This window comes from Oncorhynchus clarkii, chromosome 3, assembly GCF_045791955.1.
Source record: "Oncorhynchus clarkii lewisi isolate Uvic-CL-2024 chromosome 3, UVic_Ocla_1.0, whole genome shotgun sequence".
Taxonomy (NCBI): Eukaryota; Metazoa; Chordata; class Actinopteri; order Salmoniformes; family Salmonidae; genus Oncorhynchus; species Oncorhynchus clarkii.
In genome coordinates this window covers 32409211-32427380 of record NC_092149.1, presented here as the reverse complement: position 1 = coordinate 32427380, position 18170 = coordinate 32409211, and the positions used below count along the sequence as shown (strand labels likewise).

Below are 18170 nucleotides of genomic sequence, written 5' to 3'. Positions count from 1 at the left end.
GCAGCGACCATGTAACACTTTGACAACACATAGAAGTGTGCTGGTTATCAAGGGGCAAAGTTCTTTACTGACCATAATTCACTTGTCTGACTGCTTGCATGATGACGAGTTTCTCACACGACTGGCCTATCTGTGTGATGTTTCTCGCCTGAATGATCTGAATCTCGGCTTACAGGGACTCTCCGCAACTATAATCAATGTGAGGGACAAAATTGAGGCAATGATTAAGAAGTTGGAGCTCTTCTGTCTGTATTAACAAGGACAACACACAGGTCTTTCCATCATTGTATGATTTTTTGGTGTGCAAATTAATTCAAGCTTACGGACAATGTAAAATGTGATATTGCGATGCACCTGAGTTGGGTGCGCAATTATGCAGGTCCTTTCCCGAAACGGATGACACAAACAACTGGATTCGTAATCCTTTTCAAACTCTGCCTCCAGTCCACTTACCGATATCTGAACAAGAGCCACATCGAAATTGCAACAAGCGGCTCTGTGAAAATTCAATTTAATCAGAAGCTATTGCCAGATTTCTGGATTGGGCTGCGCTCAGAGTATCCTGCCTTGGCAAATCGCACTGTTAAGACACTGATGCCCCTTTCAACCACGTATCTATGTGAGAGTGGATTCTCGGCCCTCACTAGCATGAAAACTAAATACAGGCACAGAATGTGTGTGGAAAATGATTTAAGACCGAGACTCTTTCCAATACAACCCAACATTGCAGAGTTATGAGCATCCTTTCAAACACACCCTTCTCATTAACCTGTGGTGAGTTATTCACGATTTTTAATGAACAAATAAGGTTTTATATGTAAGATGGTTAAATAAAGAGCAACATTTTAGATTATTATTATTTGTGCCCTGGTCCTATAAGAGCTCTTTGTTACTTCCCACAAGCCGGGTTGTGACAAAAAACGCATTCTTATGTTTAATAAATGTATTGTATAGTGTGTGTGTTGGGCAGGCTTACAATGATGGCAAAAAACAACATTTGAGAGTGCGCTGACCCTGGTGCTGGAGGGGGTACGCAGCTGGAGGTTGAATGTTTGAAGGGGTACAGGACTATAAAACGTTTTGGAACCACTGCATTAATTAATCAATTATACAATGAATTTGACTTAGTTTTTACCAATCAACAACATAACAGTAATCATTCATTTGAATGGTAAATCTCTATTGATAAAATGGGTAAATCTATTGGATAGGCAGATTAATAGCAAAGGTGAATGCATTTTTACTTACATAGTACTAGGGTAGTGAATTGATGTTAGCTTCAGCTGTAACCTAGCAAGGAAAGTTAGCCTAGAAAGCTAAATAGCTAGCAAGCTAACATTACCGTTATCTTCTTGCATTGTAAAGTGCTGTAGCTGTATACAGAGGTTGTTTTGCGAACAGTAATTAACGTTTTCAACATTTCATGTTGCATTATTCGAGTGTCTTAACTTGTGCAGCAGGAGTTGGGAGTGTTTCAGCCCAGACTCAGTGGTTCCTCAGGACAGGCTGGCTAGCAATTTCTGTATACCGTGCAACACTGGTGGGATCTTACGCAACACACCTCTTACTGGAAGTCCTATTTGAAGGAACTGGTTCAGAAATAGTTTGTGTCCTTTACACTTCTTTAACTCAGTCCACATATTTCTGCACCAGAGGTTTGTTTTCATAATGATTTTTGGCAGGACTCTGATACTATGCAATGTTAACCATCAGTGAGAAATGTAATTGTTGCTCTGTCGACACATTCCAACTTCCGACTGTCACATCCATCCATGCTGCAACCAATTGATGAGATCAGTCCGAGAAGACACAAATCAAATAGAATTCTAATCAAAGCTCAACGGCAAACTAATTGATGTTTACAGATCTCCATCGATGTTTAAGATACCGGAGCATTAGCATATTGCCCTCTGAAGATTAGTCATGCCTCAGTGACAAACTGTGAAGATAAATGTTCAATGTTGACATGTGAAGCCATCAGCATGTCCCCCACAGGGGTTCCCTTGTGTTCATGGTAAGGAGTGGCTCTATGGCCTAATCCATCAGATGAAGGTGCATCTCTTTCTTCCACCATGCTATCGGTGACAGATTACAGTGAGCCACAGGGATGAGAAGAATGCAAAAGATAATGTCTGAGACAAAGACTAAAGACTAAAGCGTAGGCTATCCAACACTATTCACTGCAATAATTGTAGGTCTGTATCCCGAAGACGACAATGATGAACCCGATTCAATTAGGATATTTGTTCATATGGACAATCAACCTGTGAATACCCTGGTAATACATAGATTTTTTTTTTTTTTTAAACGTGACTAGTCTATGTCGATGGGATGTAAAAAGTTAAAAGAACCAAATAAGCAAATAATGGGAAAACCTTTAAAGTTGTAACACTTTGGCAGGAAAGGGAAATGTCATTTTAGTTAATGATATAGGCTTACTTATTATCTCTCCCAGACTTCCACACAGTCATTAAATATTAGGTCTGAAGGCCACTGTGTCAAATAAGGCAAAGGTTGCATCTTCTGAATCCACTGTCACATTACTCAGCTATGGGCTAAAGACCACCTAAACGTTTCAGTGCTAGGCTTGCTTGCAGAGCCGAACGTGTAATCTTTTACACTTCGTACACTGGAGTCGTGTCCGGGTGATTAAGCTTTTAAATACTCGCGCCAGAAGCAGTGCTTAGACAAATGGATTATGTAGGCCAGGTTTCTCATTACAGCACTAATTTGGAAGGCATAAATCTCCTCATGTTTACGCAGAAAACCAACCTTGAGCAAACTGAGATAAAATGACAAACCTGGTATTTGAGCCCACTGGAGCCATTTATCCTATTAGCTCTACTTTCAGACCACTCCTTGTTCCTGACAACTCAAGGCAATTGTAACAAGGTGACTGGGTTTGATGTTGTAAAATTATTAGGCCTAATCTAATTATGGTTTCCATTGGCAGGCCGCGGTTCCGGTAGTAATAGATTATACTGCTTCGTGACGTACAACATCTCCATATTGTTACAGTATGCCCAGCAGTTGTGCTGTCCGCCTCTCAGGCTTATCATCCATCTCAGTTGTATGTTTACTGTAGATAACGGCCTCTTAAATCTTCTGAAAGAGTGCCTTGATCTTTCAGTGAACCATTTGTGGTAGAAACAACATTTTACGAGAGATACAGGCTCCAAGTGTAAACTCGTGAAAAGAAACAAATAGGGCTGGACTTACAGGGCTGCCCGCTGGCCCGGGGAGGTTTTGGAAATCTTCCATGCCAGTCAATCTACGTCAATAGGCCAATGAAAAATACATATAGTGCTAGGTCAAGGGGTCTGAATAATTTCCGAATGCACTGCATTTATGAATGCGCACACGCACACACCAAAAGTTTGGACACAACTAGTCATTCAAGGGTTTTTCTTTAGTTTTTACTATTTTCTACATTGTAGAATAATAGTGAAGACATCAAAACTATGAAATCATGTACAGTAGTAACCAAAAGTGTTGAGATTCTTTCAAGTAGCCACCCTTGCCTCGATGACAGATTTGCACACTCCTGGCACTCTCAGCCAGCTTCATGAGAATGCATTTCTATTTACAGGCGTGCTTTGTTAAAAATGTATTTGTGGAATTTCCTTCTTAGTGCATTTGAACCAATAAGATGTGTTGTGACAAGGTAGGGGTGGTATACAGAGGGCAGCCCTATTTGGTAAAAGACCAAGTCCATATTATGGCAAGAACAGCTCAAATAAGCAAAGAGAAACGACAGTCAATTATTACTTTAAGACATTAAGGTCAGTCAAACTCTGGAAATGTTTTATAACTGAACGTTTCTTCAAGTGAAATCACAAAAACCATCAAGCTCTGATGATGAATCTGGCTCTCATGAGGACCACCACAGGAAAGGAAGACCCAGAGTTAACTCTGCTGCAGAGAATAAGTTCTTTAGAGTTACCAGACTCAGATTGCAGCCCAAATCAATGCTTGAGTTCAAGTAACAGACACATCATCATCAACTGTTCAGAGACTGTCAAATCAGGCTTTCATGGTTGAATTGCTGCAAAGAAACCACTACTAAAGGACACCAATAATAATAATAAAAAGAGACTTGTTTGGGCTAAGAAACACGAGTAATGAACATTAGACTGGTGGAAATCTGTCCTTCGGTCTGATATTTGGTTCCAACAGGCGTGTCTTTGTGAGATGCAGAGCAGGTGAATGGATGATCTCCGCATGTGTGGTTCCCACCGTGAAGCATGGAGGAGGTGTGATGGTGCGTCGCTGGTGACACGGTCTGTGATTTATTTAGATTTCAAAAAAAGGCACACAACCAGCATGGCTACCACAACATTCTGCAGCGATACACCATCCCATCTGGTTTGCACTGAGTGGGATGATCATTTGTTTTTTTACAGGACAATGACCCAACATTCCTCCAGGCTGTGTAATGGCTATTTGACCAAGAAGAGTGATGGAGTGCTGCATCAGATGAGCTGGCCTCCACAATCACCTGACCTCAACCCAATTGAGACGATTTGGGATGAGTTGGACCGCAGCGTGAAGGAAAACAGGCAACAAGTGCTCAGCACGTGGGAACTCCAAGACTGTTGGGAAAGCATTCCGCATGAAGCTGGTTGAGAGAATGCCAAGAGTCTGCAAAGCTGTCAAGGCAAAAGGTTGCTACTTTGAAGAATCTAAAATATGTTTTGATTTGTTTAACACTTTTTTGGTTACATGATTCCGTGTGTCATTTCATAGTTTTGATGTCTTCACTATTACTCTAACTAAACTGTTAGTTTGTTATGTAGATTATTTACCAAACACGCGCCACACAAATAGCCTAGATTGAGCAGAATATCATCTGTCGGGCAGAAACAACGTGCAGCTCTCAAACAACTGGTGGTCACACGGAGTAGCCAACAGTGCCTTCAGAAAGTATACATTTATCCACAATTTGTTGTGTTAACGTCAGAATTTAAAATGGATTCAATTAAGATTGTGTCACTGGCCTAAACACCATACCCCATGTCGGTCGCCAGGTGTACGGTGTTTCCTCTGACACTTTCGTGTGGCCGGCTTCCGGGTTAAGCGGGCATTGTGTCAAGAAGCAGCTTGGCTGGGTTGTGTTTTGGAGGACGCACGCTGTTGCCCTTCACCTCTCCCGAGTCTGTACAAGAGTTGCAGCGATGGGACAAGACTAACTACCAATTGGATACCACGAAATTGGGGAGAAGAAAGCGGTAAAATAATAATTTAAAAAATATATATAAAACGGCTTAAATCCATAGCAAGATTTAAATGGCTGTCAAGCAATGATCAACAACCAACTAGACGAGTTAACCATTTTTTAAATAATAAAGATTGTACAATCCAGGTGTGCAAAGCTCTTAGAGACTTACCTAGAAAGACTCAAAGCTGTAATTGCTGCCAAAGCAGATTCTAACGTGTATTGACTCAGGGGTGTGAATACTTATGAAAAGGACATATTACATTTTCATTCAATTTGCAGATTTCAAAAAACATGGTTTTCACTTTGCCATTATGGGGCATTGTATTTAATACATTTTGAATTCAGGCTGTAACAAAATGTGGAATAAGTCAAGGGGTATGAATACTTTCTGAAGGCATAGATTAGACAGATTAGATACATTTTTTGAAAGACCTTGAAAGTGGTCTCCTGATGTCGTTTAAGCATCGTTGTGGACTTTCAATAATAGCCTTGGGAAACTCTCGCTCTAAGTACGTGCCCTCAATGCGAGCTTAGTATCACCCGTGTATCAATACTGAATAGAGCCTGAAACATTCCTCTGCGACTCTTGCTGCAGTTGTCCCTCTGATTGACAGTCGGTGAAGAGCCACAGTAAAAGCTGAACAATGTATGACAGGACAAAACTAATATAGAAAACAACTCTGTGCCATGACTTGCATTAGATGGGGAAAGGAGATATTTTTGGCTTGTATATTGGGTCATTCAAGGTGAGCATGGTTGCCGCCAATCAATTGAATAGTTGACTAGGGCCAATTCTTTTTCCAAATTAATTGCCTATCAGTGTCCTTGGCTTTATTTATTGCAGTACAATTGTCTATGCAAATGTATTTACACAGTACCATCAGCATGTCATTGTGTGACGTGAATGGATATATTGAGTCAAAAGGTGCATTGAAGGGCCAACTATGCAATCTTATGCATTGTGAGTGTTGTAAGAGTGAGCCGAGCGGAAAAGAACTTGGAGAGCGTCTGTGTTCTATCTATTTTTCTTCCATTTCCATTCAAAGCACCTCTGTTCCAGGTGGCAGTTGGTTTACCCCAGACAAATATTGACCACAGATTAGACCAACGGCCCAGAAGGTGGGTGAGTAGGACTCGGGCTCTCAGCAGAACAGAACAGGACACGGCCGCCTGCCATTTTAGTTTGAGCTGCCATGTTTGCATTACAAATGGAGGTGTGACAAACTTGAGTTGCCAGGCATATATCAGGGGTTATTGTACCTACCTGGTCACCTGTTGCCTAAACATACTGTCGGAGTAGACCTAACCGAGCTGCAAAGCCATGTAGGCCTACCAATGTAGTCCAGTCTGCAGCCTAACTCTTCAGATATAGGCCTTATCATATCAACCCTACAGCCTATATTTATTAGTGTTGTATAATACTACCGCCATGACCCTTCGGAGACGCAGGGTTCTACCTAGCATATAAATCATCTACTAGTTGAACTGAACACCAAACTACTTGTGCTTTGATGCGTTACACATTAAAATGCGGAACAGGGTAATTTATAGCAGTGTGTTAGTAGCTTGTTAACACACATTCCCTCTGTTAATGGTTAGATATTAACTGGTGCTAACCGGTGCTCCCGCAATGTACCAGTACCCCCTGTAAATAGCCTCGCTATTGTTATTTTACTGCTGCTCTTAAATGATTACTTTAATTTGTTTTCTTTCTTTTTTTTTTTTTTTTCTTACAAGCCCTTAACCAGCAATACAATTTTAAGTATGTCACTATTAAAAGATACCGACCGGTTGTATTCGGCGCATGTGACAGACAAAATTTGATTTGACAGCATTTACGAGAGACAAATATCTAGGCCAAGTCCAATACATGTCTTCCAATGTACAGTACAGATTGTTGAGGTAAAACCATAGGCTAGTCCTGAATGTGGGCCACAACTCACGTGAACAATACTTGTATTGAGGACTTGAATGTTAAGTGTAGCTAGGCCAATACATTGTTATCAGTCAATATGGCCTGTACTCCTCAGACCTATATCAGTGCTGACACACTTGCTAGAACGTTTAATAATCTGAGGATCTCACTATCACCACACTCTCTGCTACAATAACTCATACTTATCCCAAGGCTATATTGACACATATGAAGAGCTATTGCTTAGGGGAATAAGGGATATTGATTGTAGGTCCTTCTTATCAAATGAAGGAAGTCTAGTCTTGGAGAAAAAGACCAGAGCAAGCAAAGCCAGTCTGACAGGGCAGCAAAAGAACATTTAAATAGACAATGGATGCAGCTTTAGGCTTAAAAAAAAATAAAAAGAGAGAGAATGCGATCTCTGAGCAGGACACGGGCAGGAACCTGGGGCTGAGCATTGCAGCTGCCACAGCAGATTATAAACACAGGGGTTTCAGCATAATCAGAAGGCGAAGGTCACTGCTGTTCCCAGTTGTTTCGCTCACGCTCACTCAATCTTTCAGACCTGCCTCTCTCCTCCTTTCCCTGCTATCCTGCATTCTCCTTTCTACCCATTTCCCTGTCGTTCTGTCGCTCACCTCTACAATTTCCTCCCTGTTCCTCTCCATCTTCTTTCTCCATCTAGACCGTCACCTTGCCTCATCCTCACTCACTCCCTTCCTCCCTCCAAACCACTGCACCCAGCTGGGCGCTCTCCCAATCTTCCCCCAGGACAGTGGGCCTCCCACCCTGGGTAAGTGGGACAGTCCCTCTCTGGCCTGGCCACAGGCTGGCACTCACCCAGGCTTAATATTATGTTGCGGAGAAAATGGCAGGCTGCTGGCTCTTAGCGAATGGCAGCAGGGGACGCAGCAGGGAACACTGCAGGGGCATGAGAGCACACCACATACAGGAAGAGGAGAAACAGAGAGAGGGAGGGAGTGGGAGATGAGAATGAGGGAGTGGGAGATGAGAATGAGGGAGTGGGAGATGAGACGAGCACTGCATGAAGAGCAACAAACAAGTAAAGGAGGTGAGAAGTAGCAGTGCGAGATGAAATGATTGCAGTAAGGAGAAAGACAGGGAGTGGCGAGGGGACCACAACCAGTGACAAGGAAAAGGGAAGAGGATAGAAGTTAGACTACACGTGAGTGTGTGTTTCCCATTGCCAAACATTCTGTGTCAACAAAACAGGTTTTTAACAGGAACAGTGGTCAAAGATGTCCCCTTGATGAGAACTTGCAATGATTTCAGTCTAGCCTATGCACAAAACTGCAACAAAAATGTGCTTAGTCACACATCACATTGTGTCAAGGAGCACTGACTGCGCCTTCCCACTTCAAAACATGACCTAAGCGTATGATCATCATTCCCGGGAAGATCACTTACTATGCAGAATACAGGAAAACAAGTCCAACCAGTACAAGAGTCACCTAAGACTAACAATGAGTATATCTGTGACATCTTTATGCAGAGTACAAGGGAATGTCACATTATGGACTACCCCTCCATAATCACCTATTGACTTCAATATGTAGTATTTTCCCATCTCACATGGCATAATCCCCTGCTAGGGAACAAACCATATATTCTTTAAACTTTAACATTTGATTGGGGTTCAAAGGGTATATACTCAAGAGTATCAGGAAAGACGTCATTTCTCTTGATAATGCTGAAATGAAATGGCAACCAATGGCATTCTTCAAACACCCTGCTCACCTCAAGGAACTGGTAAGAGAAATGGGTGCTTTACTTTTTCCTCTGTATAGGCTATGAGAATAAAACTCAAGCTGAACCTCAAAGCAAATAAACCAGCCTGACAGTGCAACTCACCCAATTTCATTAATGAGGCCAGCAACACCCACAACGAGATCTCGAAAGGCACCTGTATGTGATGGTAATCTAGAGACAGGACGGGGAAGGCCTTTTTTGTGTACGTGTAGTTAGTCTGTTCGTGGCTGCCTGCTATCCCTCGGTGGTCGTCGCGGCGGTCGTGTCCTCCTCCAGTGTTGTCCTGAGCGCTGATGTCCGGTGAGCTGGCAGCTCCAAGCGTCAGTACGGTGCCCTCCAGAAAGATCAACATCACCAAAAGTAGGAGTCCCCGCTCCAGAAAACTTCTGGAGCCAGTGGGTGAGTGTAAAGCTACGCGAACAGACATGTTGCAATTCGTTTTTATAACTTAAAATAATTTAGGGGGGGAAGTGAGCTGGAAATCGTGTAGTTAGCGTGTAATGAACACACTTTCCTCATTAGCAACTGGTTTTCCAAAGGACCGACAACATATCCATGTTCGACAACTGGCTGGCTAGCTAGGCAACTTTAGTGAGATATTCGAGATGGATGCGGCAGTTCCAGGTTCTGTAGCAAGCTGGCTAACAACGTTCGCGAAAACAGGAACCGTCGAAGCTGCCTGAGCTAGCTATCCGTCCAGGCAACCGAGAGCTCAAGACACGGCTACGGCGCTGTGTTAGTTAGCAAGTTACACACCCTCTCCTAAATATCACAACTTTGAATTGAAAACTTGGTCCAAAATCTTGCTTCAGATACTGACCGCGTAGGTTAAATCTCTTCCGCGAAAGATGTCATTGCTCACCGCCGACCGGTAAAAAAAGATGCTGCTCATACAATTTATGTTCCACCAGAAGATAAATATCATCGATAATGTCCGCGGTTACAGCTGACCGAAGTCCAATGTTGACCTTGAATGAAACGTTTAGAACTGTCACGTTGCAATTGTGTGGGGGGATCATAGATATTTGAACTGCATTCCATGCTTTCGCATCCGTGTATGCGCCGTACCCTGTCCCGACAAGACCTTACTCAGTCAGTATGAGGAGCTGTGGCTCCATCCATCACACCTTTTTCTAGCTCCAACAGTGGCTTCGAATGTTATCCCTCCGCAAGTGGGACTCCTTGTAATGTGATGTTAGCGAGATAAATACAACCTTCAAAACGCACACCCTTTCGCGGAGGGAGGAGAATGGGGAGGGATCCCTTTTTTAATTTCGACCACAGTGACATCTATTGGAGAGGAGGTATTTGATACCTTATATCTTATATTCACGTATGGAAAAACCATACATTTCCTGTTCAAAAGTCAGACTAGGCCCAGTGGGTAGTCGCGCCCATCACATTCTGTCCCAGGAGGCTTCGAGGGCGTGAACTGCTATGGCTGATCTGCCTGGATTGCAGGGCAGAACAAAGCCATGGCTATCCTAGTATCTGGCATCTGTTGGAGCTGATTGCACCATAAACTATTTAACTTATTTAAGTCTTCAGTGTAGGCTAACTCAAATTGTACCTCTAAGATGAGAATATCTTGTAAATACATTCGTTGAAAAGATTGGAATTTATATTTTTATGATTTTCAATTCAATATCAACATGTTGTTATGGAAATGGTGTGTGTTTTTGTGCGAGTCCAGCCAAACACATTTCACCATCCCTTCAATATCAAATGGGTGTTATATGGGAATGGGTGTGTTTTCTTGCGAGTACACCCAAAACATTTTGTCATCCATTTCGTAATTACAATAGGGCTGTACCTTGGGTGGTGACACTATGTCACGAATAGCATACTGTACACAACCTATTTTTGTTTGTTTACTTTGACTTTTAGTGTAGTCTGTCATTGTGTTTAGTTTCTCCCTGTGGCACTTTAACCCCCACAGCTTGCCAAATACAGTTGTACCATACCACTGAAGGTGTCTGGCTTGTAATTACTGTGGTGGGAAATGGTATGGTCATTGAGAGCTGTTTGCACCTAAAAGAAAAATATGAACTGCTCACAACAATTAGTGTAATAAGACACATGAGGATGAGTAGATCGGATGCTGCTGCTGATGATCATTTTGGGTGTCATAAAGTATTTAAAGGAGGTGAAGGTAGTTGAACAAGTGCTTTTTTTATGAAGCACCTTGAAGCACACAGTGATCATTGTGGACATTCTTATTAATGTACAGTATTGTATATTGTACCGTAAAAATTGTAATTAATCCAAGGGGATTAGGTAGTGCAGCCTCTGTCTGACCTGCCAGCACCTGTATGCAGTCTACCACAATAGCTGCATTAATAAGTTATGATGAATACCAATCACATGCCTGTGTTGCTGCACTTCATGCCTCTGGGGCTTAGGCACACACATTGGCATGGGGAAGTGTCCCTGCATGCACCCTTGCACTCTGTTCCTGCAATTCCATAAAATATTGAAGTGCAGCACGATAGTGAGACACACACACACACACAGAGGTTTGCTGTGCCTATTTTTAAAATACTTCTTCTAGTGATGTTGCACAATAGATTTTTTTAATTTGCTTGAGATAAAGAGTACGATAAAAGTCAGGTAATACACACATTTTCAGGCCAGGAGAAAGTTAATTGAAATTGATTTCCACCATCCAAAATCCATTTGTCTGTATATGAACAGTTGCATAAATGGCCCGGCTTACTTTTATGGGTCGTTCCATTCGATTTCAATCACTTTTCGACTGCACCCCTTTTGATTTGAACAAAACATTCTATACATATTTTCCCATGGTAGAAGTGTTCAGAAAGTCACTTTTTGGACCTGAATGCCAAAACATTTAGGAGATAGAGGTCCTCATAGTTGACCCATTTTGCACACCCCATCCTGCCATGAGACATCCATGTCTTCATCTCTGGAAAAGATAAATTATTGAGTTTGATATAACTGTATATTTCAAAGTTTACAAACAGAGTTGTCAAACTATTTGGTCATTTATTTATTTTTAAATCTATTTTCTTTCCATTTTTTATCCTTAAATGTCAATTATCTAGACACAGCATGCTCTTGAATACAGGGTGTCATGTTTGGCTTATACATTTATTAAAATGGGAATACATTTGAAAATGCAACTTTCAAATGGTAGCACAAAGATGGTTGGAGGTCCACACATCAGAGAGTGTTGTTGACTTGAATGTGAATAACATGCATTTCCATTTAAGTCAAAATTCGTCGGTGGGTGGTCTGGCGGCCATCTTTGTGGTAGTAATTGGGAGTTAAACATTTTATTTAAATGTCAATGGTGTACCAGCTAAGTTGCATTGGTCTGAAGGGATATGTCCATTCTATTCATTGTATTTCTATGATTGAAATGACACCCACCCTGTATTCAAGAGTAAGCTGTGTCTCAACTAATGGCGGGCACAACACAAACACCTCAGATTATGTAAAATAGGGTCTAAAATATAACATGTGCGAGAGAAAAAATTTGGGAGTTTAAGTGTTTTTAGATCATTTACGTTAAATGTAAAGAAATAAATGATAAAATAGTTTGACAATCCTGTTTGTAAGCTTGATATTACACTCCAGAGATGAAGACATCTCATGGTAGGGTGGGGTATGTAAAATGGGTCAACTTTGAGCATCTCCATCTCCTAAATGTTTTAGCGTTCAGGTTCAAAATGTAACTTTCTGACCACTTCTACCATGGGCAAATATGTATGGAATGTTTTGTTCAAATCAATAGGGGTGCAGTCAAAAAGTGATTGAAATCAAATGGAACGACCCTTATGCAAGGCTCTTTAGTCATGGCATGATGCTCTCATTTGCATAGTTTGGAAAGTTCATTACGTTTGCCCTCATTTCAATCATGGAGAGCGAAGCCAACATTTTGGCAAGTCTGGTCTATATTTGTACACATAAATGTGTACATTTATTCTCTCCTCTCTATTGTGGCTAAGGTCATGGTGCCAGTGTTTGCTTCAAGGACTCAAATTGCTACATGACTCCAAACTACATCAAACACTTTGAGGAAATAAAAAGAGACATGTCGTTTTGGTCCGTGGATATGAACCAAATTACCCAGGACGCTTAAGTTAAACACATGTTTGGTTTGTCTTGTGTATTCTTTCAGCTTAGTTTGTGCAGATATGTACATTGTGTGTTTCAAAGGGCACATTAACCCAAAGGCCTCAGGGCTCAATTCTGAAATCTAATGTGCATTGGAACCAAGATAACCCCAAGACAAATATGATTGTTTGATGTCTTTTTGGATGAATTTTTGTACCTTTGAGCATTGTTTTACAACCCTAACTCAATAAACTAAATTTTTCTCACAAACATCACATGATTCTTTTAGAAACCAAATGACTCCAAAATTGCAAAGAACTTCACTAAAATAACGCATTCCCTTCCATTTTCAGGTTACCAAAACCAAAGACAGTATAGCATGAAGCCTTTTTGGGGTCACATGATAGCTTTAAAGAGTATATTTTTTGCCTGTCTCTTCATGGAGTTAACAGGTCTTCTCCTCCAACCACATCATGTGGAACAAAACAAGCCAATTACACCCAGGCAGCATTTCAACCTGCAGATGGGGACTGGGTGTGATTTCTAGCATGTTCCAATGGAAGAAAAACAGGTGGGACAGACCATATGATTCAGACCCATAGACTTAGATAGACATGATATCATTGTATCTGACCCATTATGGCGTCTGTGAGAGGAGGGCAGCGCTATTGAGGCCATCTTCATTTTGAAGTAGTCAATTTTCTTCTACTACTTCTATGAGTTAGCAAACAAACTGAAAGGGTGCGTACTGCCACCCGGAGTGTGTTGTTTGAACAGGTATAAATCCCAGGTTGGCGATTAACTGCTCACAAGTATAATTCATTGGCTGATTCCTCCTGGTGACCTAGATGGAATTGTGTGATCCTTCCTTAACCCATAGGAAAACCCACCCAGTTGACTACTTCAAAATGGTGAATGGCGCTACCAGCTCACACACTTCGACACAAACAAATAAATGCACACTGTACTCATACAAATAGCCTATGCCCTAAGCCTACGTCATTGAAAACAGGTCAGCAACTAAAAAATGATAATAATCGTAACCTTGAGTAGACAGTGCACTGTTTTGTAAAGCCTGATGAAATAATAACAACAATACTGTATTCATTGTGTTGCCTGCTTTATTTACCCCACTTGGCCCGGGCCGTTGTGAGATCATGCTTAGATACCATCTACCGTCTAAGCACAAATGTGAATTTGACTGGGCTACGTCAACAGACCTTTTCATTAGAGGCAAGCCACAAGATCCCTGGCAAACTGCTAGCCTGGTAAAACCGGACTGAATGCTGTGCTCAAGTTAAACAATGGTGAGCGTAGCATTCAAACTGGTTTAACCAGGCTAGCAGACTGGTACCGTCTCATCCTATCCACAACATGCAGCCTAGTAATCATGACCCCCTCAGTGTTCAATTTGAAAAACAAATGCTGTCATGTTATGCCACGTTGTCATTGTCTCCTGATGTAAGCACTGTGCTCACTGACAAGCCCTGACAACATGTCTAAAAGAATGTCAGCATGAAACGAAAATAGACTGTGGAGATAACAATGTTGGTTTGTCGAGATGCTCAAACAACAGTCTACACTTCAGTGCGTTTCAGAGTAATGTATCCCAAGTTCCGTTTCAGTTGCATTTTCACTTAGTCTCCCATTGACGTCAATGCCTGACTAAGGGAACATTTTGGAGGTTCGAATTGTCTCTTAGGAGTCAGAGTTGTTCTTCCAATGTAGAATACATTTCCTCATGAACCTATTATATCTGTTCAGTTATATAACCATTAATACCAAGTCATATAATTTCCCATTAAAGTTCACAGGGATTGTTCTCAGAGAGTAAGAGACGCCTTCTGGTATTTTTACCACAGAGCATAGTTAATGTATACTGAACAGACATATAAACACAACATGTAAAGTGTTGGTCCCATGTTTTCATGAGATTAAATCAAATATCCCAGACATTTTCCATATGCACAAAAAGCTTATTTCCCTCAAATGTTGTGCACAAATTTGGTTAAATCCCTGTTAGTGAGCATTTCTCCTTTGCCAAGATAACCCATCCACCTGATAGGTGCGGCATATCAAGAAGCTGATTAAACAGCATGAAGTCTTCCAACTAACTTGGAAAGACAGTACCGTGCAGTATCGAAGAGCCCTCATTGCTGCACGATCATCCTATTTTTCCAACTTAATTGAGGAGAATAAAAACAATCCAAATTTGATTTTTAATACTGTCGCAAAGCTAACTAAAAAGAAGCATTCCCCAAGAGAGGATGGCTTTCACTTCAGCAGTGATAAATTCTTGTTCTTTGACGAAAAGATCATGATCGTTAGAAAGCAAATTATGGACTCCTCTTTAAATCTGCTTTTTTCTCCAAAGCTCAGTTGTCTGCACAACACTGCCAGGACCTAGGATCAAGGGAGACACTCACGTTCTTTTTATCCTATATCTCTTGACACATTCATGAAAATAGTAATGGCCTTTAAACCTTCAAGCTGCATACTGGACCCTATTCCAACTAAACTACTGAAGTAGCTGCTTCCTGTGCTTGGCCCTCCTATGTTGAATATAAAAATGGCTCTCTATCCACCGGATGTGTACCAAACTCACTAAAAGTGGCAGTAATAAAGCCTCTCTTGAAAAAGCCAAACCTTGACCCAGAAAATATGAAAAACTATTGGCCTATATCGAATCTCCCATTCCTCTCAAAATGTTTTGAAAAAGCTGTTGCACAGCAACTCACTGCCTTCCTGAATACAAACAATGTATATGAAATGCTTCAGTCTAGTTTTAGACCCCATCTTAGCACTGAGACTGCACTCGTGAAGGTGGTAAATGACCTTTTAATGGCGTCAGACCGAGGCTCTGCATCTGTCCTCGTGCTCCCAGACCTTAGTGCTGCTTTTGACACCGTCGATCGTCACATTCTTTTGGAGAGATTTGAAACCCAAATTGATCTACACGGACAAGTTCTGGCCTGGTTTAGATCTTATCTGTCAGAAAGATATCAGTTTGTCTCTGTGGATGGTGTGTCCTCTGACAAATCAACTGTGAGTTTCGGTGTTTCTCAAGGTTCCATTGTAGGACCACTATTGTTTTCACTATATATTTTACCTCTTGGTGATATCATTCGGAAACATAATGTTAACTTTCACTGCTACTGTATGCGGAAAACACACAGTGGACATTTCGATGAAACATGGTGAAGTCCCAAAATTGCCCTCCCTGGAAGCCTGTATTTCAGACATAAGGAAGTGGATGGTGACAAATGTTTTACTTTTAAACTCGGACAAAACATAGATGCTAGTTCTGGCCCCAAGAAACAAAGTGATCTTCTGTTGGATCTGACAATTAATCTTGGTGGTTGTACAGTTGTCTCAAATAAAACTGTGAAGGACCTCAGCATTACTCTGGACCCTGATCTATCTTTTGACGAACATATCAAGACTATTTCAAGGACAGCTTTTTCCATCTATGTAACATTGCAAAAATCTGAAACTTTCTATCCAAAAATTATGCGGAAAGTTCATCCATGCTTTTGTCACTTCTAGATTAGACTACTGCAATGGTCTACTTCCCGGCTACATGGATAAAGCACTAAATAAACTTCAGTTAGTGCAAAACTCAGCTGCTAGAATCTTGACTAGAACCAAAAAAATGTGATCATATTACTCCAGTGCTAGCCTCTCTACACTGGCTTCCTGATAAGGCAAGGGCTGATTTCAAGGTTTTACTGCTAACCTACAAAGCATTACATGGGCTTGCTTCTACCTGTCTCTCCGATTTGGTCCTGCCGTACATACCTACACTTACGCTACGGTTACAAGACGCAGGCCTCCTTACTGTCCCTAGAATTTCTAAACAAACAGCTGGAAGCAGGGCTTTCTCCTATAGAGCTTTATTTTTATGGAATGGTCTGTTTATCCATGTGAGAGATGCAAACTCGGTCTCGACCTTTAAGTCTTTATTGAAAACTCATCTCTTCAGTAGGTCCTATGATTGAGTGTAGTCTGGCCCAGGGGTGTGAAGGTGAATTGAAAGGCACTGGAGCGACGAACCGCCCTTGCTGTCTCTGCCTGGCCGGTTCCCCCCTCTCCACCGGGGTTCTCTGCCTCTAACCCTATTATTGGGGCTGAGTCACTGGCTTATTGGTGCTCTTCCATGCCGTCCCTCAACCCACTCAACTCACTTGAGTGGGTTGAGTCACTGACATGATCTTCCTGTCCAGGTTTGGCACCCCCCTCGTGTTTGTGCCGTGATGTAGATCTTTCTGGGCTATACTCGGCTTTGTCTCAGGGTAGTAAGTTGGTTATATCCTGCCTGGTTGGCCCTGTCCGGGGTATCGTCGGACAGGGCCACAGTGTCTCCCGATCCCTCCTGTCTCAGCCTCCAGAATTTATGCTGCAATAGTTTATGTGTCGGGGCTAGGGTCAGTCTGTTATATCTGGAGTATTTATCCTGTCTTATCCAGTGTCCTGTGAGAATTTAAGTATGCTCCCTCTAATTCTCTCTCTCTTTCTCTCTTCTCTCAGAGGACCTGAGCCCTAGGACCATGCCTCGGGACTACTTGGCCTGATGATTCCATGCTGTCCCCAGTCCACCTGGTCGTGCTGCTGCTCCAGTTTCAACTGTTCTGCCTGCGGCTATGGAACCCTGACCTGTTCACTGGACTTGCTACCTTGTCCCAGACCTGCTGTTTTACGACTCTCTCTACCGCACCTGCTGTCTCGATCTCTGAATGATCAGCTATAAAAAGCCAACTGACATTTACTCCTGAGGTGCTGACCTGTTGCACCTTCTACAAACACTGTGATTTTTATTATTTGACCCTGCTGGTCATCTATGAATATTTGAACATCGTGACCATGTACTGTTATAATCTCCACCCGGCACAGCCAGAAGAGCCTGGTTCCTCCGGCCTTTCTAGGGAGTTTTTCCTAGCCACTGTGCTTCTACGTCTGCATTGCTTGCTGTTTGGGGTTTTAGGCTGGGTTTCTGTTCAGCTGATGTAAAAAGGGCTTTATAAATACATTTGATTGATTGATCATTACTCAGGTGCTGAAGTGCTGGGAACAATGAACGCCACTCTAAAATGTACAGTTTTGCCACAACACAATGCCGCAGATGTCTCAGCTTTTGAGGAAGTGTACAATTGGCATGCTGACTGCAGTAATGTCCACCAGAGCTGTTGC

The 18170-nt window shown here is 41.9% G+C and overlaps 1 protein-coding gene across 2 annotated transcripts in view; it reads right to left on the bottom strand.

Moving 5' to 3' along the window:
* The window catches only part of LOC139393444 (Na(+)/H(+) exchanger beta-like), a 42811-nt gene extending 32739 nt beyond the window's left edge, over positions 1-10072 (bottom strand). For both annotated transcript variants that reach the window (XR_011629787.1, XM_071141982.1), the window contains exon 1: positions 9006-10072. Coding sequence is in view for 1 of the 2 variants with exons in the window: in XM_071141982.1 (XP_070998083.1) it covers positions 9006-9330 (325 nt within the window). In the remaining variant the exon portion in view is untranslated. The remainder of the gene's footprint in view (positions 1-9005) is intronic.
* Positions 10073-18170: the final 8098 nt, after the last annotated feature.